We start from the raw sequence: 23,248 nt of genomic DNA on the forward strand, positions 1-23,248 counted from the left end.
TTTCTTTCTTTCTTTCTTTCTTTCTTTCTTTCTTTCTTTCTTTCTTTCTTTCTTTTTGCCCAAGTGCCTGGATCTCTGAATTGGGTTAACACCTTTATTAATTGGATCAAAGTATTTTATATTTCTTCTGTGGCCAAAGGAAAATAGCATCATTAAGCGTCAATTACTATTGGGCCCTCCACTTCTGACAGTGAAGTTTATCGGGTGAATGTTAAATACTTTGTTAGTGCAGCTGGAATAAAATCACTAAGCAAACCCAAAGACCTTATTACTTAGATTTCTATTGCATTTTCAGATTATAGGAAAACTTTGTTTTTGAACTAAATTGGGGAAAATATGTGTAAAATAGGATGTGTTTGTTGTTGGGACTATAAAGAAATCATTTGTTGGGAATGGAAAAACTATTCTGACTTTTTTTTAAAAAAAAAAAAGCCAAATAATTCTTATTTGAACAGTTTGTGATTTTTTGTTTAACATGTAACTGCTTTCTTTTTCCTTTTTGTATTGACAGCTGCATGTGGAGGAAACCTGACAGGTCCGGCGGGTGTTATTTTATCACCTAACTACCCACAGCCATATCCTCCTGGGAAGGAATGTGACTGGAGAATAAAAGTAAACCCTGACTTTGTCATTGCTTTGATATTCAAAAGGTACCATTTCTAGAAAATCCCTTTATGTATCAGGTTTCTAAATGTCACATCTAAAAATTATATAATTGATCACTACATAGAACTCCCAATTACATTTCCTAAGCCCTAGAGAATGTATCTAATACCTATTTTATCATTGCTTCAGAATGACATGAAAGAAACAAAATATTTAGCTTTATAGAGTGGTTTGTTTGTTTGTTTGTTTGTTTGTTTGTTTGTTTGTTTGTTTGTGCCGAATGTGTAAGCAGCAAAAACCGTATGTGATGTGTGGGGTATAATGCTTTAAAAAAAAAAACATTTAATTTGTATCATATGTTGCACCATTGACAATTTGAGTGGGATGGCTCTATATTAATGGGGAATAATACTACCCAGAGTGTTTGAAATACGTGTATTTCATTGTCATATTAATGCAATGTCTGCATTGTGTGATACCTAATTCATCTATCAAAGGGGTAGCCGTGTTAGTCTGGATCTGTAAAAGCAGCAAAGAGTCCTGTGACACCTTATAGCCTAACAGACGTATTGGAGCATGATCTTTCGTGGGTGAATACCCACTTCTTCGGATGCATACCGAAGAAGTGGGTATTCACCCACGAAAGATCATGCTCCAATACGTCTGTTAGTCTATAAGGTGCCACAGGACTCTTTGCTGCTAATTCATCTGTATACCATTTCTTGTCTGGTGAAGTCTTCAGGCTAACATTAAATAGTGTATTATCATGAAAATGAGAGTCACTTGCCAGAACTGTGAAGGAAGGTTTCACTAAGTTATTACATTGAATTAGCCCTTCAGAAAAATACTTTAACATTATTTAATAATGGTCACCTAATAAGCAAAGATGATTATTCTGAAAATTGATTCTTATTCTGTAAACATCTAGTAGATGTAGTTCCAATCTACTATGTTTAGACCCAACTTTAAAAGTTTGGCTGGAAGGACTACTCAGCTCCCATTGACATCAGCAGGAGTTGGATCTTGCAGGCCGGGGTGCAGAATTCAATAGTTGCCTGTTATGCTGTGGGCTAGTCTGCATAGTCTGCATGTCTGAAGTAGTGAGCTTTTATACATGAAGACATCTGCCTTTTTCACAATTGGTCATTGTTTGTGTTACTAGTGTATTCGGCAAGAGGCTTGCAGAGGCTACTCCCTGTGCTTGTTTGAAAAATTTCATTAAACTGAAGTGAGGCTTATTCATTTAAAAATATCTAAAATATGTCTTTATGCTTCTTGATGATTACATCTCTTCTCATTTACTTTAATCCCACTAATATATTTAACAATAACAAATGTTCTCTGATTACATTTTGGTGTTGCTGTTTTTAACAATTGTTCTGTAAATATCAATTGCTTTGGCATTGACATTTCATTCCATCCACTGATATTCATAGGAGGAATAAAACATTGATTACCTAGTAGAAGCAACCATAGTAATCATATTCCCAATGTCAATTCAAACATTCCATAGAGCAGATACATTTTTTTGATTCCGATGAAAAGATAACTTGCTGTATCATACATTTTTTTCTATGAGCAGAATTCCCATTGATTTGCACAAGAGTTACCCAGTTGAAGAGTGGGCAACATCTGGCCCAAAATGTTTTGTAGGCTGGGTGACTAACATACAATAGTTTCAGCTTCGTGGGAAATTCTCTCTGTATGTTGAAAGGGTGACAACAAGGGAGGAGGTTGGTGCAAGAAAGGAATGGTATAAAGAGCATTTTGACATGAGAGCCTTTGGTACAAACATATTTGTCCTTCCTGGGATTTGTTGGAAAAGCAAACATTGAGTAAAAGCCACATTTACGTGTCTCATAATGCTGTTTTCTGCAAAAACAAAAGCTGAATGGGCTGGTGAAAATGCCTAGGTATAAGAACAAGGAATCATCAACAGCTTTTGGCTCTCTCTGTTTCATGTTTTGTTAAAATGATTATTGCACATGTGTTTTTCAACTAAATGTGTTATAAGGTGTTAAATGTGTAGATCTCTTTGACATGCACTATAGTTGGATTGATAAAAAAGACCAAAAAATGTGAAGAGGCCTTTATTGTCTTCATGCTTTTTTATGCTTAACCACTACACTTGGAATAGATTCCCACTTTGCCTATGTCAGCTGCCCCCAGACTTCTCTAGATCCTTCCTCAGAACCAAATTATTTCCTGCAGATGTCCTACTGTATGTTACTCTCATGAACAGTCTAACTTCCTTGTGTTAAACATTGATCTGTGTAATGTATTGGAGTTGGACAGAGGGCAAAGACCTTAGACCAAGCCCTCCATTGTGTTTTGCCACTGGGGCAATCTGGCAGTAAAGCTGGTAATACCCAGCCTTAGGGAGATCACCCCAATATAAGCAGTATTATCCATTGGTGTTCAACTAGCATAGAGACTCTCTTGCCACTTGCATCCCTGTTGCTAGTATAGGAGTCAAGGCCAGGATACCTCTACATTGTTGCTTTTTTTTCACTATGAAAAAAGGTGTATTTTTTACTATGGAGCAGCCTCAATTTTAATTTGACTCGCAATCTTGTGTAAAAACTACAAACAGCCTTCTTTTCATTAGGAATTTAACTTGAGTTAGTTATAAATTAAGAAAACATCTTTGTTTCCACAGTGAAGACAAGGCCTAAGACATTCTTGTCTGCCATTTCATTTTCTTGAGGCCATTGGCAGGTGAAATAACCTAGGGCTTGTGTACACAGTGTGACAATGTACACTAGATGGTTTTTTATTCTAAAGAGCACCGTGTGGTGTACTAACTGGCCCATGTAGACTCTGTTGATGTGAACTAAAAGTTCCGCAGTCTGCATTACTGTGCAGCAGTAGGGTCTATGTGAGCCAGTAGGTACACAACATGTTGATGTGCTTTAGAAATGACACCTTTCTTGTGCACATTGCTCCACCAGGTAACAAACCCTTATAAGAGCCTGTGCTGTTCACTTCTTAGTCACAGCCAAGGACCTAGTCCACTGTCTTCTTATATGTCTTGGAAAGGTCCATATGTAGACTAATAGCACTCCCTAAATAATAACAATAATCATAATCAGAGAAGGGGAAAAAAGAAGAAAATTTAACTGCAACATTTATAACAGAGGCAACAAAATATTTATTTATGGCTTTGTATCCAGAAGGTGATTAGGAAGAAAAGAAAGCAAAACCCACAACCCCCCCCTGCCTACTTGTCTTTCATTGTTGAGCTTCATGTAGCCCTTGGACCTTCTCCACTGCAGCAATTTTTCAGCTTCTGTCCATATCATTATAAGCTTCTCACATTATTGTCTTTGTGCCTTCATCCACACAGCCTCTCTGAACTGATCTCAAGGCCACTGCCTAGTCCATGTTTAAGTCTCTCTTAAGGATCCCCTTCTGCTATACTGCCTTCATTGAATCTAATTCACTTGTACAATGATATAAATATGTGTTGTTTCCCTTCCTGTAATACATTGTAGACCCTACAATACACATATTAATAATGCATTGATTATAATTCTATAGTAAAAATACCTAGCTCTTACATAGAGTTCATAGATCACAAAGCACTTTACAAAAGAATCAATATCATTTTGCCCATTTTATAGATGGTGAAACTGAGGTACAAAGGAGAAGTGACTTGCCCAAAGTCACCCAGCAGACCAGAGGTAGAACTGGCATAGTACCTAGGTCTATCAGGTTTCAGTCTCGTGTAATATTCACTAAGAAACTCTCCCTAAATTAAATTCTAAAATTTTACTGTTAATGTTCTGAACTAAATGCTACAGTTGAATCTAACTGTGTACCAACAAAAATAAGTTACAGTGTTGGGAGCTCTTCACATTAGGGCAGTTTGGTTTAAATTAGACATTGATCAATTACCGTTTACAAGGCATGTTGTATTTGGATTGTGGGATATACTTCAAGGATTCCTTTATTTCTGCAGCTGAAAACATGTTTTAAAAAATGAAAAGGCAGCCACAGCATTAAAGTAGTAAATAATTTCTCAAAAAATAAAGACCATGTAATTCTCTTTTCCTTTATTTCAGTTTCAGTATGGAGCCCAGTTATGATTTTCTACATATTTATGAAGGGGAAGATTCTAACAGTCCTCTAATTGGCAGTTTTCAAGGCTCCCAGGCACCTGAAAGAATAGAGAGCAATGCTAATAGTCTATTTCTAGCATTTCGCAGTGATGCTTCTGTTGGCATGTCAGGATTCGCCATTGAATATAAAGGTAATGTTGTTAACATAATATGTGTCAACACACAGAAGGAAAGTGTCTTAAATTAGGATTAATTAAAACTATATTTACACACATAATAGACTTATTTTTCATATGTTCGTAGTTGTGTGAATGCATATAAATATATTTAAAAGTTAAAATATACATAATAAATAAAGTTTTTGTTGATCTTTTATCTTTTAACATACTGGTGTTGTGTGATTAATTGATGACAGTCTTATGTTGGTGGTATATCAGCCCTCTGAAAATGTTCAATGTAAAAACAATATAGAAAATGCTATTTTAAATAATATTTGATTCATTCAAAGATACAAGTTTATAACCAAATATGAAATCACAATCTCAACTTCTTAATTTATTGTTCCAATTTATCTTTTAAAAAATTCCTTTGCAAATGATAAGGTACATAAAAAGGCATTTTTTTCTCCTTTTATTTTTGACATCCCTGCACACTCTCATCTTCTAAAAGGAAGGAGAAATGGTGCAAATAAAAAAAATAGCCATTGTTATTTAGAAAGTGTTCTACTGAAATGGAATTGTCTCACTCAATTAGAATACAGGAATGTTGTACATTTACTGATACATACCAATGCATTTTTTTCTGCACTTTGGTTGTGGGTGATTTGCAGCAAGATTTACATACACATTGTATGGCTATTTCAGAATAATCACAGAGTATGTGAATCCTTGTAATTTGGCTGGCAGCCATTATTAGCCAGAGTACAAGGATTTATATAATCACTTTTTAGTTATTTTTCAATAACCATCCTGTGGATATTCAACATTTCCTTCTCAAATGAGCTGCTATTTCTCTGCTTAGATTGGCATCTGTGCTCAGAATTTTCAAGCTTTCAGCCTCAAAGATACGGCCTCAGCTTCTCATTCCAGTCAATTGAAGAAAAACTCCATACTCTATGTGAAAGAAAAGAAAATGAGAAACAACCAAAACCCAAAGAACATGAATTGTCAACCCACTTAAACCCTTCTTCTCATTTCTCAACTATCTTCTTTCTTCACCCTTTTTCCTTCAGGCTAGCAAGACTCCTATCCCCAGAAGAACTATGATATATTTGTGTTTACATTGTTTGTACAGGGAATCCTGGCCTATCTCTTCTCAAATGAATTTGAAACACAATACGAATAAAAATAAATACATTTATTTTATGTAGGAAATAGTAAGGAATAGTATTGCGGAATAGTAAGGAGGGAAAGGGAAAAGTTGCACAAAGGAAATGATATAAGAATGCCCAACTTTCTCTCTTCCTTCTCTACGTGTGTGTGTGTGTGTGTGTGTGTGAGAGTGAGAGAGTGAAATACAGAAATAAGTTATATAATTATATCATTTATAATAGGTTTTATATTATAAAAGTATACATATAAAATAACAAAATGTTCTTGAAATATTGAATAAAAATAGCCCATTTTTCTTTGTATATCAAACAGCAGAAAGGTAAATTTTAAATCTAAACTACCTGAAAATGCATGTATAATAATCACTGGAAGGCATGTCCTGTTAACTTGGTAATAACCATATACTGTAATAATACATTCCAAAACCAAAGGCCTTGGTGTATATTTTCCATAAACATCTCTGCCATCCATCCTGAAGTTATTCAGCGCAGGGTAGACATTACTTCATAAACAGGCAGATTTTGCAGAGCATTATAATAATCAGAAAAACAACACAAAGAAAATACAGTGAAAGAGAACCGTGTTATATAATATTTGCACCTCCATTAATGTAATTACGCTGCCTGCCAAAAAGGTGTCATACCTTATTATAACAGAAAAAGTATAACATTTGTATACATTTGTATCCACTGTAATACTGCAAAGTGTATCTAATACAGTGCTTCCATTTAATTAACTGCAAAGTGCCTTCTAACCATAAAATTATGCTAGTTAAAAATCATCTCAACCACATTCTTGAAATAAGGTCATATCTTAATAATGCAAATTATGAATCAATCAATGAATTAAACATCAGAACTAATATTGCCTATTAATCCTTAAAGAATTATTTAAACTTGACACATCAGTGTGTTAGATTGGTTAACAATTTGTTCCAGCATAGTAGCTGATAATCTGTCCAATACCTGGGGGATATCGTGGCTGTGGACTCCTATGAAATTCAGGGTCCTGCTTGCTTGTTTGTTTGTTTATTTATTTATTTATTTATTATTTTGCTAATTTTCATTAGTTCTTAATGTCTTAAATATAGTGGGTGAAATCCTGGCCCCATTGAAGTAAATGACAAAATTCCCATTGACTTCAGTAGACCCAGGATTTCACGCAAGTCATTTTGTAGTATTTGTACTAGGCTAGATTCACATGGGTGATTTAGGTGCCTAACTACTCCTTTAAATTCAAGATTTAACTCCAATAGCATTCATAAAGCCCGCGCTCAGCTGCCACCTAACCTGCGGGCGTGTAAATTCCCTTCCATAAGGGGGGGAGGGGGTAGCACCACCACATCTTCATTACCCTTTTTTTTGTGAAGAAGGGCTGACCTGGCTTAAATGCTTAACTCCAGAATAGGATTCATGGCTGTGAATCTCAAGTGGAAGTAGGCACAACACGGCTTAGGCCACACTCCTATCACTGGTATTTCCTACTGGATAACTTAGGTGGCTCCCTACTCAGTGTGCTGGTTTCTTTGAATCTCTTTCTTAAGCACCTAACTCTCCCTATACAATGCATGAGGAACTTGGGAGCCAAACTCTAGCTTCTGAATTCCGGTAGGTGGAGGGGTACGTTAAAGTTAAGCATTGTAACATCTAACTCCCCCTTGTGAAGTTAGCCAACTATCTTACAACAATACAGGTTTCAGAGGGGTAGCCATCTTAGTCTGTATCAGTAAAAATAATGAGGAGTCCTTGTGGCACCTTAGAGACTAACACATTTATTTGGGCATAAGCTTTCGTGGGCTATAATCCACTTCATTAGATGCATGAAGTGAAAAATACAGTAAGCAGGTATAAATATACAGCACATGAAAAGATGGGAGTCACCTTACCCAGGAGGGGGGGATCAGTGCTAATGAGGCCAATTCAATTAGGGTGGATGTGGCCCATTTCCAACAGTTGACAACTGTTGACAACAGCTGACAACTGTTGGGAATGGGCTACATCCACCAAAGTTTTGGAATATTTTGGGAATTTAATACACCAACTCTATACAGACCAACATAATGTATGATTTGAAAGCTTATTTTATGCAATTTTAGACGATTTATGATGTGGAGCTCTGAAGTGGTGATATAAGATGTATGAGAGGCGAAACAGTGGTATCCAAAATGATAAAGTGTAATTTTCTGCACAGTTCCAGAAACACTGCAACATGATTCTGATTGTTTTTTAGTGTTTAAGTGAATTTCAACACCATAATGTGGTGTTCATTGGTCAAAGCTACCAAACAACAATATATTAAAAGATTTCTTATTGGTTTTGCATGGGAAAGGTTTTTTTCCCCATAAATGTTTAAGCTGTTTAGCATGTGACAAAAATGGTGAATATTAGCATTTTGCAATATACTAACATGAAATGTTTTCACATTGCATAGTCTTAATTGTCAAAGTATCTCACAAGTGATGGTAATAGTTTTCTATATTTTCGATTGGAATTTATTGACCAGATCAGTCTCTCAGTGAAGATTGCGCACCAATAGCAGTAAGTAATGTGCCCATAGTTTTTACTGCATAGTGGGCAGATATAAATGTATGTGAATTCCTAATGTAATGCTTCTCCATTTGTAAGCTTTTGTACAGGTAATGTAGCATCTAGTCTGCCTGGCAAAAGGTTTTTTATTTATAATTGCCTATGCATGCAGTACTAGCCTTTGAAATATTCTATAAACTAACTTTTTAATTCAGTGATACTTATGCATAGGTCAATATTAGTGCTAGAGATGACAATACACAGCTTCATATTCTGAATATACAAAGTTCTCAGAGAAAGAAGTGATCTAACAACAAGTAATGAAGACAAAGTCCACAAACAAGATCTTGCCTCTGCACTGAAGTGGTCTGAAGAGCACATTACAGCTCTTGCCGGTCATGTCATCAACAATATGACAAACCCATTTGACCCTGAATCACATCCAGATATGCTTATCAACCTATGTACAAGAGTCTCTGCTGAAAATAGAAGATGCTAGAGAAGAACAAATGGAGAGATTTGTAAGAGGTGCACTTGATTCTGATGGGACATGTAGCATCTTCAGCCCAGTCAGGAAATCTGGCATCAAAACATTTGCTGACGTCATCAAGAAGACCAAATTTAAATCTGCCAAGGGAGAGACAATCACAGCAGCTATCAGTCCAGAATATGTTTTCCGCAAACCCTGGCCTTAGCAAGATGTGCAGATGATGGTTTCAATTGCAACTGTTCTTAGTCACATAACAGGGCCTGTGTCTATGTCCCTCTTCCATGCTGATGGAACAATGAGAAGAACAGACAAAGCTGAATTAGGGCATCCGCTGGAAGCTTAAGCTAAAAGAATCCATGAGCTAAGAGCATATGATAAAGAAACAACAGTGTACATCAGAGATACCATTGCTGTAATGGTAGTAATGTGATGGCTAGTGACAAATTCAACGTGTTCAACATATGCTTTGAGCTTACCAAGAAATCCATTTTATGTCTTGAAATAATACATAGTCATTAAACTAAGAGAAACAATTACAAATATTTCAGTGGTCGTTTTAACTTGTTGCTGGTGTCATTGTTTATCCCCATTTCTATGGTAATAGCACCACTTAACACTTCCCCATCATACCTCATCATAAAGTAGACATATTAAGCTTTCAAATGATGTATGATATGTGTGAGTGTGTAGAGAAGGTAGATTAAGTCAATTACTTTGGTGGTGCCTGACGCTCATCTATAAGGCTGTGGCTTGCAGATTTTCTTAATATCTTACTAAATATATAGGTGTAATTTTCTTGTCCAGACAGATAAGCTTAGGCAAGCATCAATGACCTCCTAGCAATATTTAACAGTAAGAAAATGTATTCTAATAACAAGATGGAAACATGAATCTAATTTTAAAACTGCCGATTGTTAAATGCATATTTTAGTACATATATTGTATTGAGATTACTGTTGTTTTATTTATAATCCATTTTAACAGAAAAACCACGGGAAGCTTGTTTTGACCCTGGAAACATAATGAACGGGACTAGAATTGGAACAGACTTAAAACTTGGGTCGACTATTACTTATCAGTGTGATTCTGGATATAAGATTATTGATCCTTCAACTATAACATGTGTGATTGGTGTTGATGGAAAACCAGCATGGAACAGAGTATTGCCATCTTGTAATGGTATGTATTATATTGGATACTGTTCCCCTTTTGTATAAAGTTAATGGATTCAGAGACTGGTTCTAAATCCTAGAGGTCATATTACTCTGCTTCCAAATGCGTACCCAATATAAAAACCCCTTAGATTATGATTTTTTTTATTTAAAATAATTATAATACTAATTGTTTTCTGTTAGTTTAATAATTCATGTATTGTTTAAAACTACTTAATCAGATTTTAGGTACAGAAGCCACTACAAAACACTCACCCTTTGCCAATAATTACTACACATTAGTATATGAGATCCCACAACTTTCCCTATGTGTACTATGGAATAGATGATTTTGTAATCTGTATAGATGTCCACTGGATGTTGTACTAGACAGAGAACATTTATTATTTTCAAATTAACAGCAACAGCTGTCAAGCTCTAATGACATGGATTGTGTTCCCCTTGTACTGTTTGTTGTATCCATCTATTGTCTGTTGCGTTATTCTTAGTTTGGAAACTCCCTGGGACAGGGACCATCTTTTTGTTCATGGATTCCAAGGCCAGAAGGGACCATCTAGTACAGGGATCGGCAACCTTTAGCACACGGCCCGCCAGAGTAAACACCCTGGCGGGCCGGGCCGGTTTCTTTACCTGCCACATCCGCAGGTTCGGCCGATGGCAGCTCCCACTGGCCGCAGTTCACTGCTCCAGGACAATGGGGGCTGCGAGAAGCGACGGCCAGCCCATCCCTCAGCCTGCGCCGCTTCTCGCAGCCCCCATTGGCCTGGAGCAGCGAACCACGGCCAGTGGGAACCGCGATCGGCCGAACCTGTGGACACGGCAGGTAAAGAAACCGGCCCGGCCTGCCAAGGGGCTTACTCTGGCGGGCTGCAGGCCAAAGGTTGTCGATCCCTGATCTAGTATGATCTCCTATATAACACAATCCATAGAGCTTCCCCAAAATAATTCCCATAGCATAGCTTTAAGAAAAATATCCAATCTTAATTTAAAAATTGTCCATTATGAAGAATCCATCACAACCCTTTGTAAATTGTTTCAGTGGTTAATTACTCTCAACATTAAAAAAAAGTATACTTATTTCCAGTCTGAATTTGTCTAGTTTCAACTTCCAGCCATTGCATCATGTTATACCTTTCTCTGCTATATTGAAGAGCCCATTATTATATATTTTTTTCCTGTGTAGATACTTATAGATCTAGTCACTCCTTAACCTTCTCGTTATTAAGATAAATAGATTGAGCTCTTTAAGTTTTTCACTATTAGGCATCTTTCTTTTAAAAATCCTTTAATCATTCTCAAGGCTCTTCTTTGAATCCCTCTCCAATTTATCAACATCCTTCTTGAACTGTGGGCACCAGAACAGGACACACTACTCTAGCAATGGCCTCACCAGTGCCATATATAGAGATGAAAGAACCTCTTTACACCTCCTCTAAATCCCCCTTTTTATGCATCCCAGGATTGCACTAGCTCTTTTGGCTACAGTATCACACTGGAAGCTCATGTTCAGTTGATTATCCACCATGATCCCCAAATCTTTTTGAGAGTTATTACTTCCTTGTTTGCAGCCCCCCAGCCTGTAAGTATGTATAGATTTACATGTAGCTGTTTGTTTCCTTGCAGTAGTTTACCAAGCAATCCAGATCAAACTAAATTTTCATTATTTACCCCTCCTCCAGTTTTTGTGTCATCTGCAAAATTTTTCAGTGAAGATTTTACATTTTCTTCTAGGTCATGGATACAAATGTTAAATGGCATAGGGCCAACAATCCTAGCCCTGCAAGACTCAACTGGAAACACACCTGCTTGATGATGATCCCCCTTATACAATTATATTTTGAGACCTACCCATTAGCCAATTTTTAATCCATTTACTGTGTGCCATGTTAATGTTATATTATCCTAGCTTTTTAATCAAAATGTCACGTAGTACTAAGTCAAACACCTTGTTATGTGTTTCTAGAGTGTTTAGCACAATGGAATCCTAATCATGACTGATACAAATTATTATTTATTATTGGTAGTAGTAAGTAATAATAATAATAATACATGTTGTTTCCAGCTATTGGCTCGTGTTGTTTCTGTGAAATTAGTTGGTGATCTCTATCCTGTACATTTACAGATTTGCCAAACCATTTATTCATTCTGCTCTTTTACATATGAGGGTTTGTACCATACTCATCCATAGTTTGTGCCTCTTTGTTACCTTTCTCTGCAATGCTGTAATCTGAACTGGTGCTGAAGCAGTAACCAAGAATTGAAATGTTTTATATCCAGTTATCACCCTACTAACATCAAGTTGCCTTAATTTTCAATGTTTATTTTAATTCTGATGTTTCTCATATACAAAGGTGGATTTTGCTAAATGCTTTTTACCTGCACTGCTGCCACTGTGATGGACTTAGACACCATTTTTAATGTAATGTTATACAATACAGACATCATGTCTGATTCTGGTTCTGTTCAATATCTTCATCAATGATTTAGATAATGGCATAAAGTGTACACTTATAAAGTTTGTGGATGATACCACGCTGGGAGGGCTTGCAAGTGCTTTAGAGCATTGGATTAAAATTCAAAATGATCTGGACAAACTGGAGAAATGGTCTGAAGTAAATAGGATGAAATTCAATAAGGAGAAATGCAAAGTACTCCACTTAAGAAGGGATGATCAGTTACTCACGGATTGGACAAGAAGCAGTGGGCTTAAATTGCAGCCAGGGAAGTTTAAGAAGAATATTAGGAAAAACTTCCTTATGAGATAGTTAAGCCATGGAATAAATTGCCTGGGGAGGTTGTGGAATCTCCATCATAGGAGATTTTTAAGAGCAGGTTAGACAAACACCTGTCAGGGATGGTCTAGATAACATTTATTCCTGCCTTGAGTGCAGGGGACTGGACTAGAAGACCTCTTGAGGTCCCTTTCAGTCCTATGATTCTATTATTCTAATACCAAGTTCACTGATATACAAAACTTAATATCGCTTTAGAACTTTTCTAGGAAATTCACAGAGTACATTTATGGAAGACTGAATAGCTTGGGGTAACATGAAATATTTCATCTTAAGGTCCCTAGTTCATCTTCAGCCTAACATAATTATGAAATAACCCAATTTTTTTCTTCTTGATATCCTTACTGTTGGCTGTTCAGTTGAAATGAGTGTGTGGTTTCACTCTAAATCCTAATGGCGCTACAAATTTACCCTCAAGGGGACATTAAGTATCACCCTTTTTTGCACTTAAACAAAAAGCTGAGAATAGCCACAGAGACTTAAAAACCTCCACCTGCCAATCCTTTTTCAATCAGGTTGTGGTATATTGGCAGGGCAGTAGAAAAGGCTGCAGTCTATGCTGTACATATTCCCTGGAAAAATACAGGACTTTAGTCTGTATTTCATCAAAAGCTTGTTTGAAAATGCCTGGTCTATCACCAAAGTGTTGTGCAGATCGTTAACTACTTAGAGCTCGTGAATTTTCCATCTGAATGATTTTCAATGGACAATGCAGTTTCTTCAAAATAGATTTTTTTTCCATTTTTTTTTTCAATTTTCCATCAAGAAAACAAAAAAAAAATATTTTCAAAGAGAGGTCTCTGAATCAAAATATTTTGGTTTGTTGAACTGACCCAAAATATTTCATGTTGAGTCACTTTAACATTAAAATACATTTCCCTATGGTGGCACATTGTCTAACGAGAGTTGTACTTTAGGCCCTCAATCCCTCTTTGGTTTGGGATACTTGGCTTGACTATATCTATCATGATGCAAAGCAGCCTCCCCTCTGGCCATGTAGTAGTCACATGGCTTCAGGTTCATCATGGGAGATTGTATGCCCTTGTTGCCAAGAAGGCTACCGGCATTTTGGGCTGTATAAGTAGGGGCATTGCCAGCAGATCGAGGGATGTGATCATTCCCCTCTATTTGACATTGGTGAGGCCTCACCTGGAGTACTATGTCCAGTTTTGGGCTCCACACTACAAGAAGGATGTGGAAAAATTGGAAAGAGTCCAGCAGAGGGAAACAAAAATGATTAGGGGTCTGGAGCACATGACTTATGAGTAGAGGCTGGGGGAACTGGGATTGTTTAGTCTGCAGAAGAGAAGAATGAGAGGGGATTTGATAGCTGCTTTCAACTACCTGAAAGGGGGTTCCAAAGAGGATGGATCTAGACTGTTCTCAGTGGTACCAGATGACAGAACAAGGAGTAATGGTCTCAAGTTGCAGTGGGGGAGGTTTAGGTTGGATATTAGGAAAAACTTTTTCATTAGGAAGGTGGTGAAGCACTGGAATGGGTTACCTAGGGAGGTGGTGGAATCTCCTTCCTTAGAGGTTTTTAAGGTCAGGCTTGACAAAGCCCTGGCTGGAATGATTTAGTTGGGAATTGGTCCTGCTTTGAGCAGGGAGTTGGACTAGATGACCTCCTGAGGTCCCTTCCAACCCTGATATTCTATGATTCTATGAGATATATTCTGGCCATTGAGCCTGGCCCATAAAGGAGAATGGGGGCATGATATCTGGGACCTACAATTCCCATCAGACAATGCACCACAATAGGAAAATGCAGTTTAATGTTAAACTGACTCAAAAACAAAGCATTGGGGCAGTTCAACAAACTGAAACATTATAAACTGAAACAAAATATTCACATTCAGAAATATAGAAATGTATTGATTGAAAATGCCAAAACTAAATATTTTTCCCTTTTCAAACACTTTCTTTTTTTAATATTTCATCCTGTGAAAAAAATTGATATTTCATCTTTGTCCCAGTTGGGACAAAAACAAATGTTAAAATATTGAAACTTCTTGTGGTATGTAAATTCCAGTTTTCACTCAGCTGTATGTATGTTATAGAGAAAGTAGACTGGGAGCGTCTGTACTTCCTATCTTGGAACACCACTGGGAGAACATTCAATGAAATTTATATGTAGCAAATTCAAAACTGATAAAAGGACATACTTTTCCCACCTAACAGCGCAAAATTAGACAGTGGAACTCCTTCTCACAGGATGTCATTGAAGCCAAGTACTTAACAAGATACAAAAAGGCTTTTATATGAATGATGAAAATATCTATCATTATAATATCTAATTCTACAAAAGAATATTTAGGGCAAATAAAACCTTGTGCTTCATGGTTTAAACCAACCTCTAAGTACAAATGATTAGAATGAGACATTCCTACATCTACCTACTGTGGTGTTGCTTGCATATTCCTCTCAAGCTTCTGGTGCTGGTTGCTGGCAGAGACAAGATACTGGACTAAATGGACCATGGTCTGATCCAGTGTGGCAATTCCTATGTTTCTGACTCTTATTGACTTTAATGGGAAGTTGCACACTGAATATCCCATGTGCCAATGTTAAGATTTTTACCCTTTGATGTCTGCGGGCCTGATTCTACTCTCACTTACACTGTTTCTACACTCATTCAATTCATAACTATTAATTTATTTTAATGTTTCTTTATTGCTGTGCTCATGATGTGCTGCATGCTTTCTACACTTTCAAGGAGATAATTCTTTTCTAAGGACCTCACAGGGGAAATGGATCAAGAAATTTTAATATGAGCTAATTAGATTAATTGTAAGCAGCATGGCAGAACTGTGTCTTTAAGAGGGACTAAAATATGGACTTTCTGGGGTCTTGTGTATAAGTTTGGGAGGTCTTAAAATGTGAAAATGTAAGGAAAGATCTTTCCTAAACATTCAGGTTAGTGTCTAAGATTTGCTAGAGAAACTACCAATCAAACTAATATGTGAGTGCCTCATGATACCTTGTGAAGTAGGGAAAGGCAATTAGCCCCATTTTACGGATGGGAAGTTTATGCCTAGAGACCCAGATCCTCAATGGTACTTAGGCATATAACTCGAATTGATTTCATTGAAAGTTAGACACCCAAATACTTTTGAGGATCTGGGCTACATTGACTAAAGGACAAGTTTTTAAAGTTTCATAGATTTTCAAGCCAGTAGGGAGCATTGTGATTATCTAGTCTGACTTACTGCATAGCATAGGCCATATGATTTAACAGTATTAGTTCCTGTTTCAAGTCCAATAGCTTTTCTTGACTAGAACATTTCTTTTCTTAAATTAAAAAAAAAATCGGATCTTGATTTTAAAATTTCCAAAGATGGATAATTACCACAGACCTAGGTAAGTTATTCCAATGGCTAACTACCCTTACCATTACCAATTTGGACCTTATTTCTAGTCTTAATTTGTCTAGCTTCAATTTCTAGCCTTTGGTTCTTGTTATACTTTTCTTTGTTCAATTTCAATTTTTGTTTCCCAGGTAAGTACTTATAGACTGTGATCAAGTCATCCCTTAACCTTCATTTTGATAAATTAAACAGCTTAAGGTCCTGAAGTCTCTCACTGTAAGGCATGCCTTCCAATCCTTTATTAATTCTTGTAGCTTTTCTCTAAACCCTTTCCAGTTTATCAATATCCTTCTTCAACTATGTACACCAGAACTGGACACAGTATTCTAGTAGCTATCACACCAGTGCCAAATATATCTCCTTCCTCCTACTAGACATTCCTCTGTTTATCAATCTAAATATTACGTTAGCTCTTTGAGCCACAGCATTGCAGTGGGAGCTTATGTTCAGCTGATTATTCATCACGACCCCAAGTCTTTTTCAGAATCACAGTTCCCATGATAAATGTCCCCCATCCTGTATGTAGGGAGTACATTGTTTGTTCCTAGATGTATGACCTTACATTTAGGTGAATTCAATTGCATATTGTTTAGGTATGTACATCTTATGAACTATCAATCAGAGACCTGTCCTTTTCATTATTTATGTCCTCCATAATTTTAGTGTCATCTGCAAACTTTATAAGTAATGATTTGGGTTTTTTTCCCCCAGTCCATCGATAAAAAATGTTAAATAGCATTAGATTAAGAAATTATACTTCCAGGACCCCACTAGAAACACAGCCCTTCAATGATGATTCTCCATTCATAATTACATTTTGAGACCTATCAGGTGGCCATTTTTGATCCCTTTAATGTGTGCCATGTTAATTTGGTATCATTCTGATTTATTAAGAAAGATGTTGTGTGGTACTAAGTCAAATGCCATGCAGAGTCTAACTTTATTTTATCAATACTACTGCTTTTACAACTAAGTTGGTTATCATTAATGATATTATCCTCCTTTAATTTTTTATTAATCGAGTATCAGCTATTCCATTATGTTGCCTTAGATTGATAGCAAGCTTACAGGCTTAAAGTTACACAGCTCATCCCATTTTCCCTTTTTAAATATTGGCACAACATTAGTTTTCTCCCATTCTTCTGGAACTTCCCCAATGCTGCAAGGCTTATTGAGTATCAGTATTAACAGTCTAGATAGCTCCTCATCCAGATTTTTAAAAACTCGGGGATGCAAGTTATCTGGACTTGCTGATTTAAAAATGTTTAACTTTAGTTTAATATCATTTTTAATTACTGTTGGAATGGAAAGTATTTAGCCATTCTCATATTGTATGCATACACCATCGGCTTTCCCCAAATACAGAACAGAATTATGTATTGACTGCTGCTCCCTTTTCTGCATTATTATTGACAATTCCATTACATCCATCTACCAATGGACCATTAGAATTACTTTTGTTCTTAATATACTTAAAACTATTATGTTTATTGTCTTTAACTCTTCTGATCATAGATTTCTTCTTGTGTCCTTTTGCTTCCCTCATCAATTTTCTACATATTCTAGCTTCTGATTTATCATCATCTCTATTAACTTCCAGTGTTTTCCCCTTTGTTATATATTAATTTTATTTGTTATTAGCTGCTTTTACTACATTCCCCCCAACCCAAATTACATTTTTAACCAGTGAAACTCTTCTTGACTTTGGAGTTGTAGCTTTTGGAGATCTAGTATACAAGTCTTAAACAGTTCCCAATGATCATTCACATTTTTCTGTTTAAATTCTTTCTCCCAGGCTATTTGGCTCATACTTGTTTTTTAACTTTCTGAAATTAGCCCCTTTAAAGTACATATATACTGGTTTGGACCTCACTCTGTTTGTAAAGACCAAATGTAATCAAGTCATGATCATATGCACATAAGAAACCGCTAATTTTTAGTTCAGAGATAAATTCCTCTTTATCTTTCATGATGAGGTCCAGGGCCGGCTCTCGGCACCAGCGTTCCAAGCATGTGCTTGAGGCGGCACTTTTCAAGGGGTGGCAGTCTGGCCTTTTTTCTTTTTTTTTCCCCTTGGCGGTGGCACTCCGCCCCCCCTCCTTTTTTTTTCTTTTTTCCTTGGGGTGGCAAAAAACCTGTCACAGCTAATTGTCAACAGGAGACTTTACCCAGTGTCATTTGGCACTGGTCACTGTGGGTTTCAACAGCCTGGGTTCTTAACCACTGATATGTGGTGCCTCTACCTGCTTACGTTCTGAACCCTACCTTACTTCCCTATGTGGTTTCAACTATCCCCAACCCAGTACTTATCCCTATGGCTAGCCTTATAACTTGTACATATAGTCTTCTGGCACCTCTGTAATGGATGAACTGACAATCAAGGTACAGATTATTTACAAGGTGAAATATAGAGGAAACATAGAAAGGAAGGGCAAGATTGATTTGGAATGGGTACATCAGTAACACCATACAACCAGCAAGTAACATCGCCATGATAGATTTTCTTGGATTCATGTGTCCAGTTTATTCCAACTAGTGAGCTCTATAATGTGGAGGCTCCCACATATCTTGAAGCATTGTTGCAGACCTGAAGTGCTTAAGTGTGGCAAGGTGATGAGAGTGCCGATTTGCCCAGGGGACTAACCTCTTTGCAGAATAATAGATTTTTACTCACAATGGAAAAGGCCCCCACAATGTAGGGACCCTCCTCAGTGTTTTCTAAGTCCAGTTGCTCTCTTCCAGAGTGGTTTGGCAAACTCCTTTCAAGGGAAAACAGTCAAACCCTCAGGCAAGGAGAGACAGTCAGGAGCTCATTCATGCTCCCTCAGGCAGGAAGAGACAGGGAATCCCCCTCACCCTTAGGCAGGGCTATTCCCTTCTCAACCCCTTCTGATTGGCTTAGTCAGTCTTCCATCCCTTAGGGTACACCCAGTCACAAGGCTCAACTCCCACTTTCTTTATTGGTGAGGTGAACACACTGCGGTCTTCTCCATCACTCATCTACCTGGCAATAAACTTGGCTCCATTTTCATCTGACCCATTAACTCAGGTGACACCTTGATGAGCTTTTTTTTTTTTTTTTTTTCATCTTTTTTTTTTATTAAATGAGTCTTCTTTGTTCCCTCTTTTCACCCTGCCCTTTTGTTGTTAGTTTAATATCCTCCTATCCCATAGAGGATTGCTTCCCCTTTTACTGAGACAAAGGCCATCCAAACTGTACATTCCCTTCTCCTCATATAAGGTTGACCAATGTTCCAAAAAAGCCCAAATTGTATACCTTACACCACTTACCTAGCCAGCAGTTTATTTCCAGAATCTTCTGCCTTTTGTCTTCCTTTTCTCATAGGACAGGAAGGATCTCCAAAAGGATCACTTGGATAGTCTTAGCATTTATCACTCTTCTGAGTTCCCTAAAGTCATTTATTAGTGAGGTATCCTGTGAAGTGGGATCATTAGTGTAGCTATCTACAATGATCAGTGGATCCGTGTCCACCAACTTCAGAAGCCTATCCAATTTCAGCTACTCATCTGTCATTCAGCACCCTTCTGAGATCTCTGATGTCATCTCTAACCTGTGAGGTATCATGTGAAGCCATATCATTACTGCTGATATCCACCATCACTAGCAGATCTTTGCCTGCTGATTTCAGAACCCAATCTGACCTTATTCACTCATGTTGTTTCAAGTTGGCTCTGGGAAGAGAGCACTGCCATCTCCTTGTCTGCTTGTCCCTTGCAGAACATTCTTACTTTCCATTCTTCTTAGTATAGAATCTCCTACAAGATAGCCTGTCTCACTTGGATGGTTGGAGATCTCTTGTGCACAGGCTTGATTGTTTTGCGGGTTGGGATGAGTAGCCATCCTCAGATATGTCCTGTGCACCTCTGCATTGCATTGCGCCAGCTGGATCCTCAGAGATATTTTCTGCAGTTTCAACGGTGAGTACATGGTAATCATTGGATATTTCTAGCTATGTGGAATTTTCAAAAGAGTTTTTTCAAAAACTATATTGTGGGAGTTAGGTGCTTAAGTGCTTTTGAAAATCCCTCTAGATGATTGTCTGCATCTTCAGTAACCTAAGTACCTTTAAAAATCCGTGCCTAAGTTACTTGCCCAACGTCACACAGGAAATATGTCACAGCGGCGAGCTGAACATAGCTTTCCCAAATTCCAGTTAGTGCTTTAACCAGTGGATGATATTTCTTCTCTACAATTAAATCATTTAACTACTACTGACTTTTAGTAGCTTTTAAATTTTTCTCAAAACCTGTCTATCTTATAGCACTTCTTGTGGAATCTGGCTTTCTTACAGTGATCACTTGACAGTCACACATAATAGTAACAATTTGCATAATGTTATAGTCAGATAAAATCGCTGTACACATTTTATTGGAGTTGAAAATATAGAACATTTTCTCAGAGCTAGCAAGAGAAAATGATTTCATTGTGTAATGCAACATTTCTTTAAAGGTTGCAGATTGTTGATTGTATTGTAACAGAAGGTTAAAATGAGCTACTGTATATAAGTCTTCTTACATAAAATAATAATTACATTATGTTAAAACACTGTAATAGAATTCCAATGTGAATTTTTATTTCATATTAGACTTTTGTTAGGAAACTTTAAAAGCTCATGTAATAAAATTTGTCATGAAGCAATAATGAATTCAATGGAACAATTTATCTGATAACTTGTTAAATTCAGATTTCGATCCATCTCAGTCTGCTTTTTTTTCCCCCTGACATCTTAGCTTGATAGTTTTCAGGTCCAAGTTAAGTGAATTGCAGCAGTTTCATTTTAAATGTAAAAAGAACAAATTCTGTTATTTATTGGACAAGATCTTAGCTGCAAGAAACTCTTAAGTTTAATAGCAGAGGCTGGAAATAGATGTCACTTTTCTTGAGCCATCAGGGCCTACCCTCAGATTGAAAAAAAAATCTGGATTAACAAGCAGGAAAGAAAATGAGTTTCACTTTCAGCCCTGCTCTAAATTTGATATGACTGGCCATGATTTTATATGGCCATGTTTAACTGGAATCTTATAAAGATGTGTTTATATGTATGGATATATAATATGCAAGTCACTTTCTTTTCTTCTTGTTACTTGGACCTGAAAACTTGAGTGTGAGAGAGGGAGAGAGTAGATACAGAGATATAGAAACCAAAACAGGTAACAATATTTATATATACATATATAAGTTTTCTGGTTCACATAACAAGAAGAAAAGAAAGTAAGTGGCACCTTATATATGCATACATATTTAGAAGATGCCAGTTAAACAATTCATTAAACAGTTAATCATATATATATATTTATATATATATAAATAAATAAATATAAAGCACACAAAGTATACCAGTTAGGGTTTGTGTGTGTGTATGTATATACACACACACACACACATCCCTACCTAACTGGTATATTTTGTGTGTTCTATATTTATTTTAATTTTAAACAACCTCAGGTTAAGTGGAACAATGTTGTTGTTGTTGTTGTTGTTGTTGTTTTTTCTCCATATGGGAGGGGACTGGAAAAAAAATGTTCCACTTAACCTGAGGTTGTTTAAAAGTAAAATAAATATAAAGCACACAAAGCAATGTTTATTATGTGTCTTTGTTTTATGATGTGATTGTATACATTCTGTAGCTAGTATATGATACTATACTATCAATGATACTTTTAACTTTATGTGAAGTAAGTTTGGCCAGTACCATAGGCCACTTGAAGACTGTTTTAGATAGCCACATATCTGTTCTAGTCCTGTTATAGTCAACTGAACACTGAGATAAATGTGGCAACTCAATTTTTTAAAGAATTTTTTAAAAAGTCATTTATTTAAAACACCAAGAAGAATATTTTTTAAAAAGTCATTTATTTAAAACACCAAGTTTAAAACATGTAAATTCCACTGCTGAAAAATGCTGTCCTCTCCCGGTTGTTCTTCTACACACTACCTTGCTGATAGTATCTCTTTTGGTGGCTCCACTTCAGGATTTTATCTTCATTCCTCTCCTCTTCCCCTTCTAAATGTTCTCTGTAACATTTTAATCCATTGTTTCTTTGAACTTTATCTGTGTGCAGATAATGTGAAAGATTGGAGGTATGTCCGTGTCAAATTGTGTACTCCATTTTGTTTGGTGAACACCATTTTGATTGTAACTATCCCTGAAACTTTCACTTTGCAATGTAACCTCCATCTTGTGTTAAGATATCCAGGTCGAGTTGAAAACCAGTCAAATCCGCACAAGGTTACTCTACTCTGGACATACCACTCATGCTAGGGTAAGGGACATCTCAAAGAGGGCTAAAAATGGGATAGCCATCAATGGCCATTGATTTGGAATGTCTCAGTGATGAAGCCAATCCTTTGAAGCAATGGACTCTCTACACACTACGCAACTGGAGCAGGGAGCTGGAGCTTTGAATGGCGGAGATAGCACAGAGACTTTTAGGCCTGGTCTACACTAACACCCCAATTCGATCTAAGGTACGCAACTTCAGCTACGTGAATAACGTAGCTGAAGTCGACATACCTTAGTTCGAATTTACCGCGGTTCAGACGCGGTCCACACACGGCAGGCAGGCTCCCCCGTCGACTCCGCGGTACTCCTCTCGCTGACGTGGAGTACCGCAGTCGACGGCGAGCACTTCCTGGTTCGAATTATCGCGTCCACACCAGACGCGATAAATCGAACCCGGAAGTTCGATTGCCAGCCGTCGAACTACCGCGGTAGTGTAGACAAGCCCTTAGAGACTTTTTAAACAGGGGGTCATTTCATAGCCCCATGTAAGCAGACTGAATGGAGATATGAGAAGGCAGGAGAGACTCTGCCTCAACTAAGGATGCTGACCAGGACTCTCAGGCGGGGTGAGATCTGACCTTTGGGGTTCATTCAGGAC

The 23,248-nt window shown here is 37.1% G+C and overlaps 1 protein-coding gene across 1 annotated transcript in view; it reads left to right on the forward strand.

The window, feature by feature from the left end:
- The window catches only part of CSMD1 (CUB and Sushi multiple domains 1), a 1,543,069-nt gene that overhangs the window by 1,249,952 nt on the left and 269,869 nt on the right, over positions 1 to 23,248 (forward strand). Inside the window, exons 28-30 of the mRNA XM_029912248.1 lie at positions 512 to 650; positions 4,671 to 4,858; positions 9,998 to 10,192. Coding sequence (XP_029768108.1) covers positions 512 to 650; positions 4,671 to 4,858; positions 9,998 to 10,192 — 522 coding nt within the window. The remainder of the gene's footprint in view (positions 1 to 511; positions 651 to 4,670; positions 4,859 to 9,997; positions 10,193 to 23,248) is intronic.

Source organism: Terrapene carolina, unplaced genomic scaffold (genome assembly GCF_002925995.2).
Source record: "Terrapene carolina triunguis isolate 2854851 unplaced genomic scaffold, T_m_triunguis-2.0 Scaffold42, whole genome shotgun sequence".
Lineage (NCBI taxonomy): Eukaryota > Metazoa > Chordata > Testudines > Emydidae > Terrapene > Terrapene triunguis.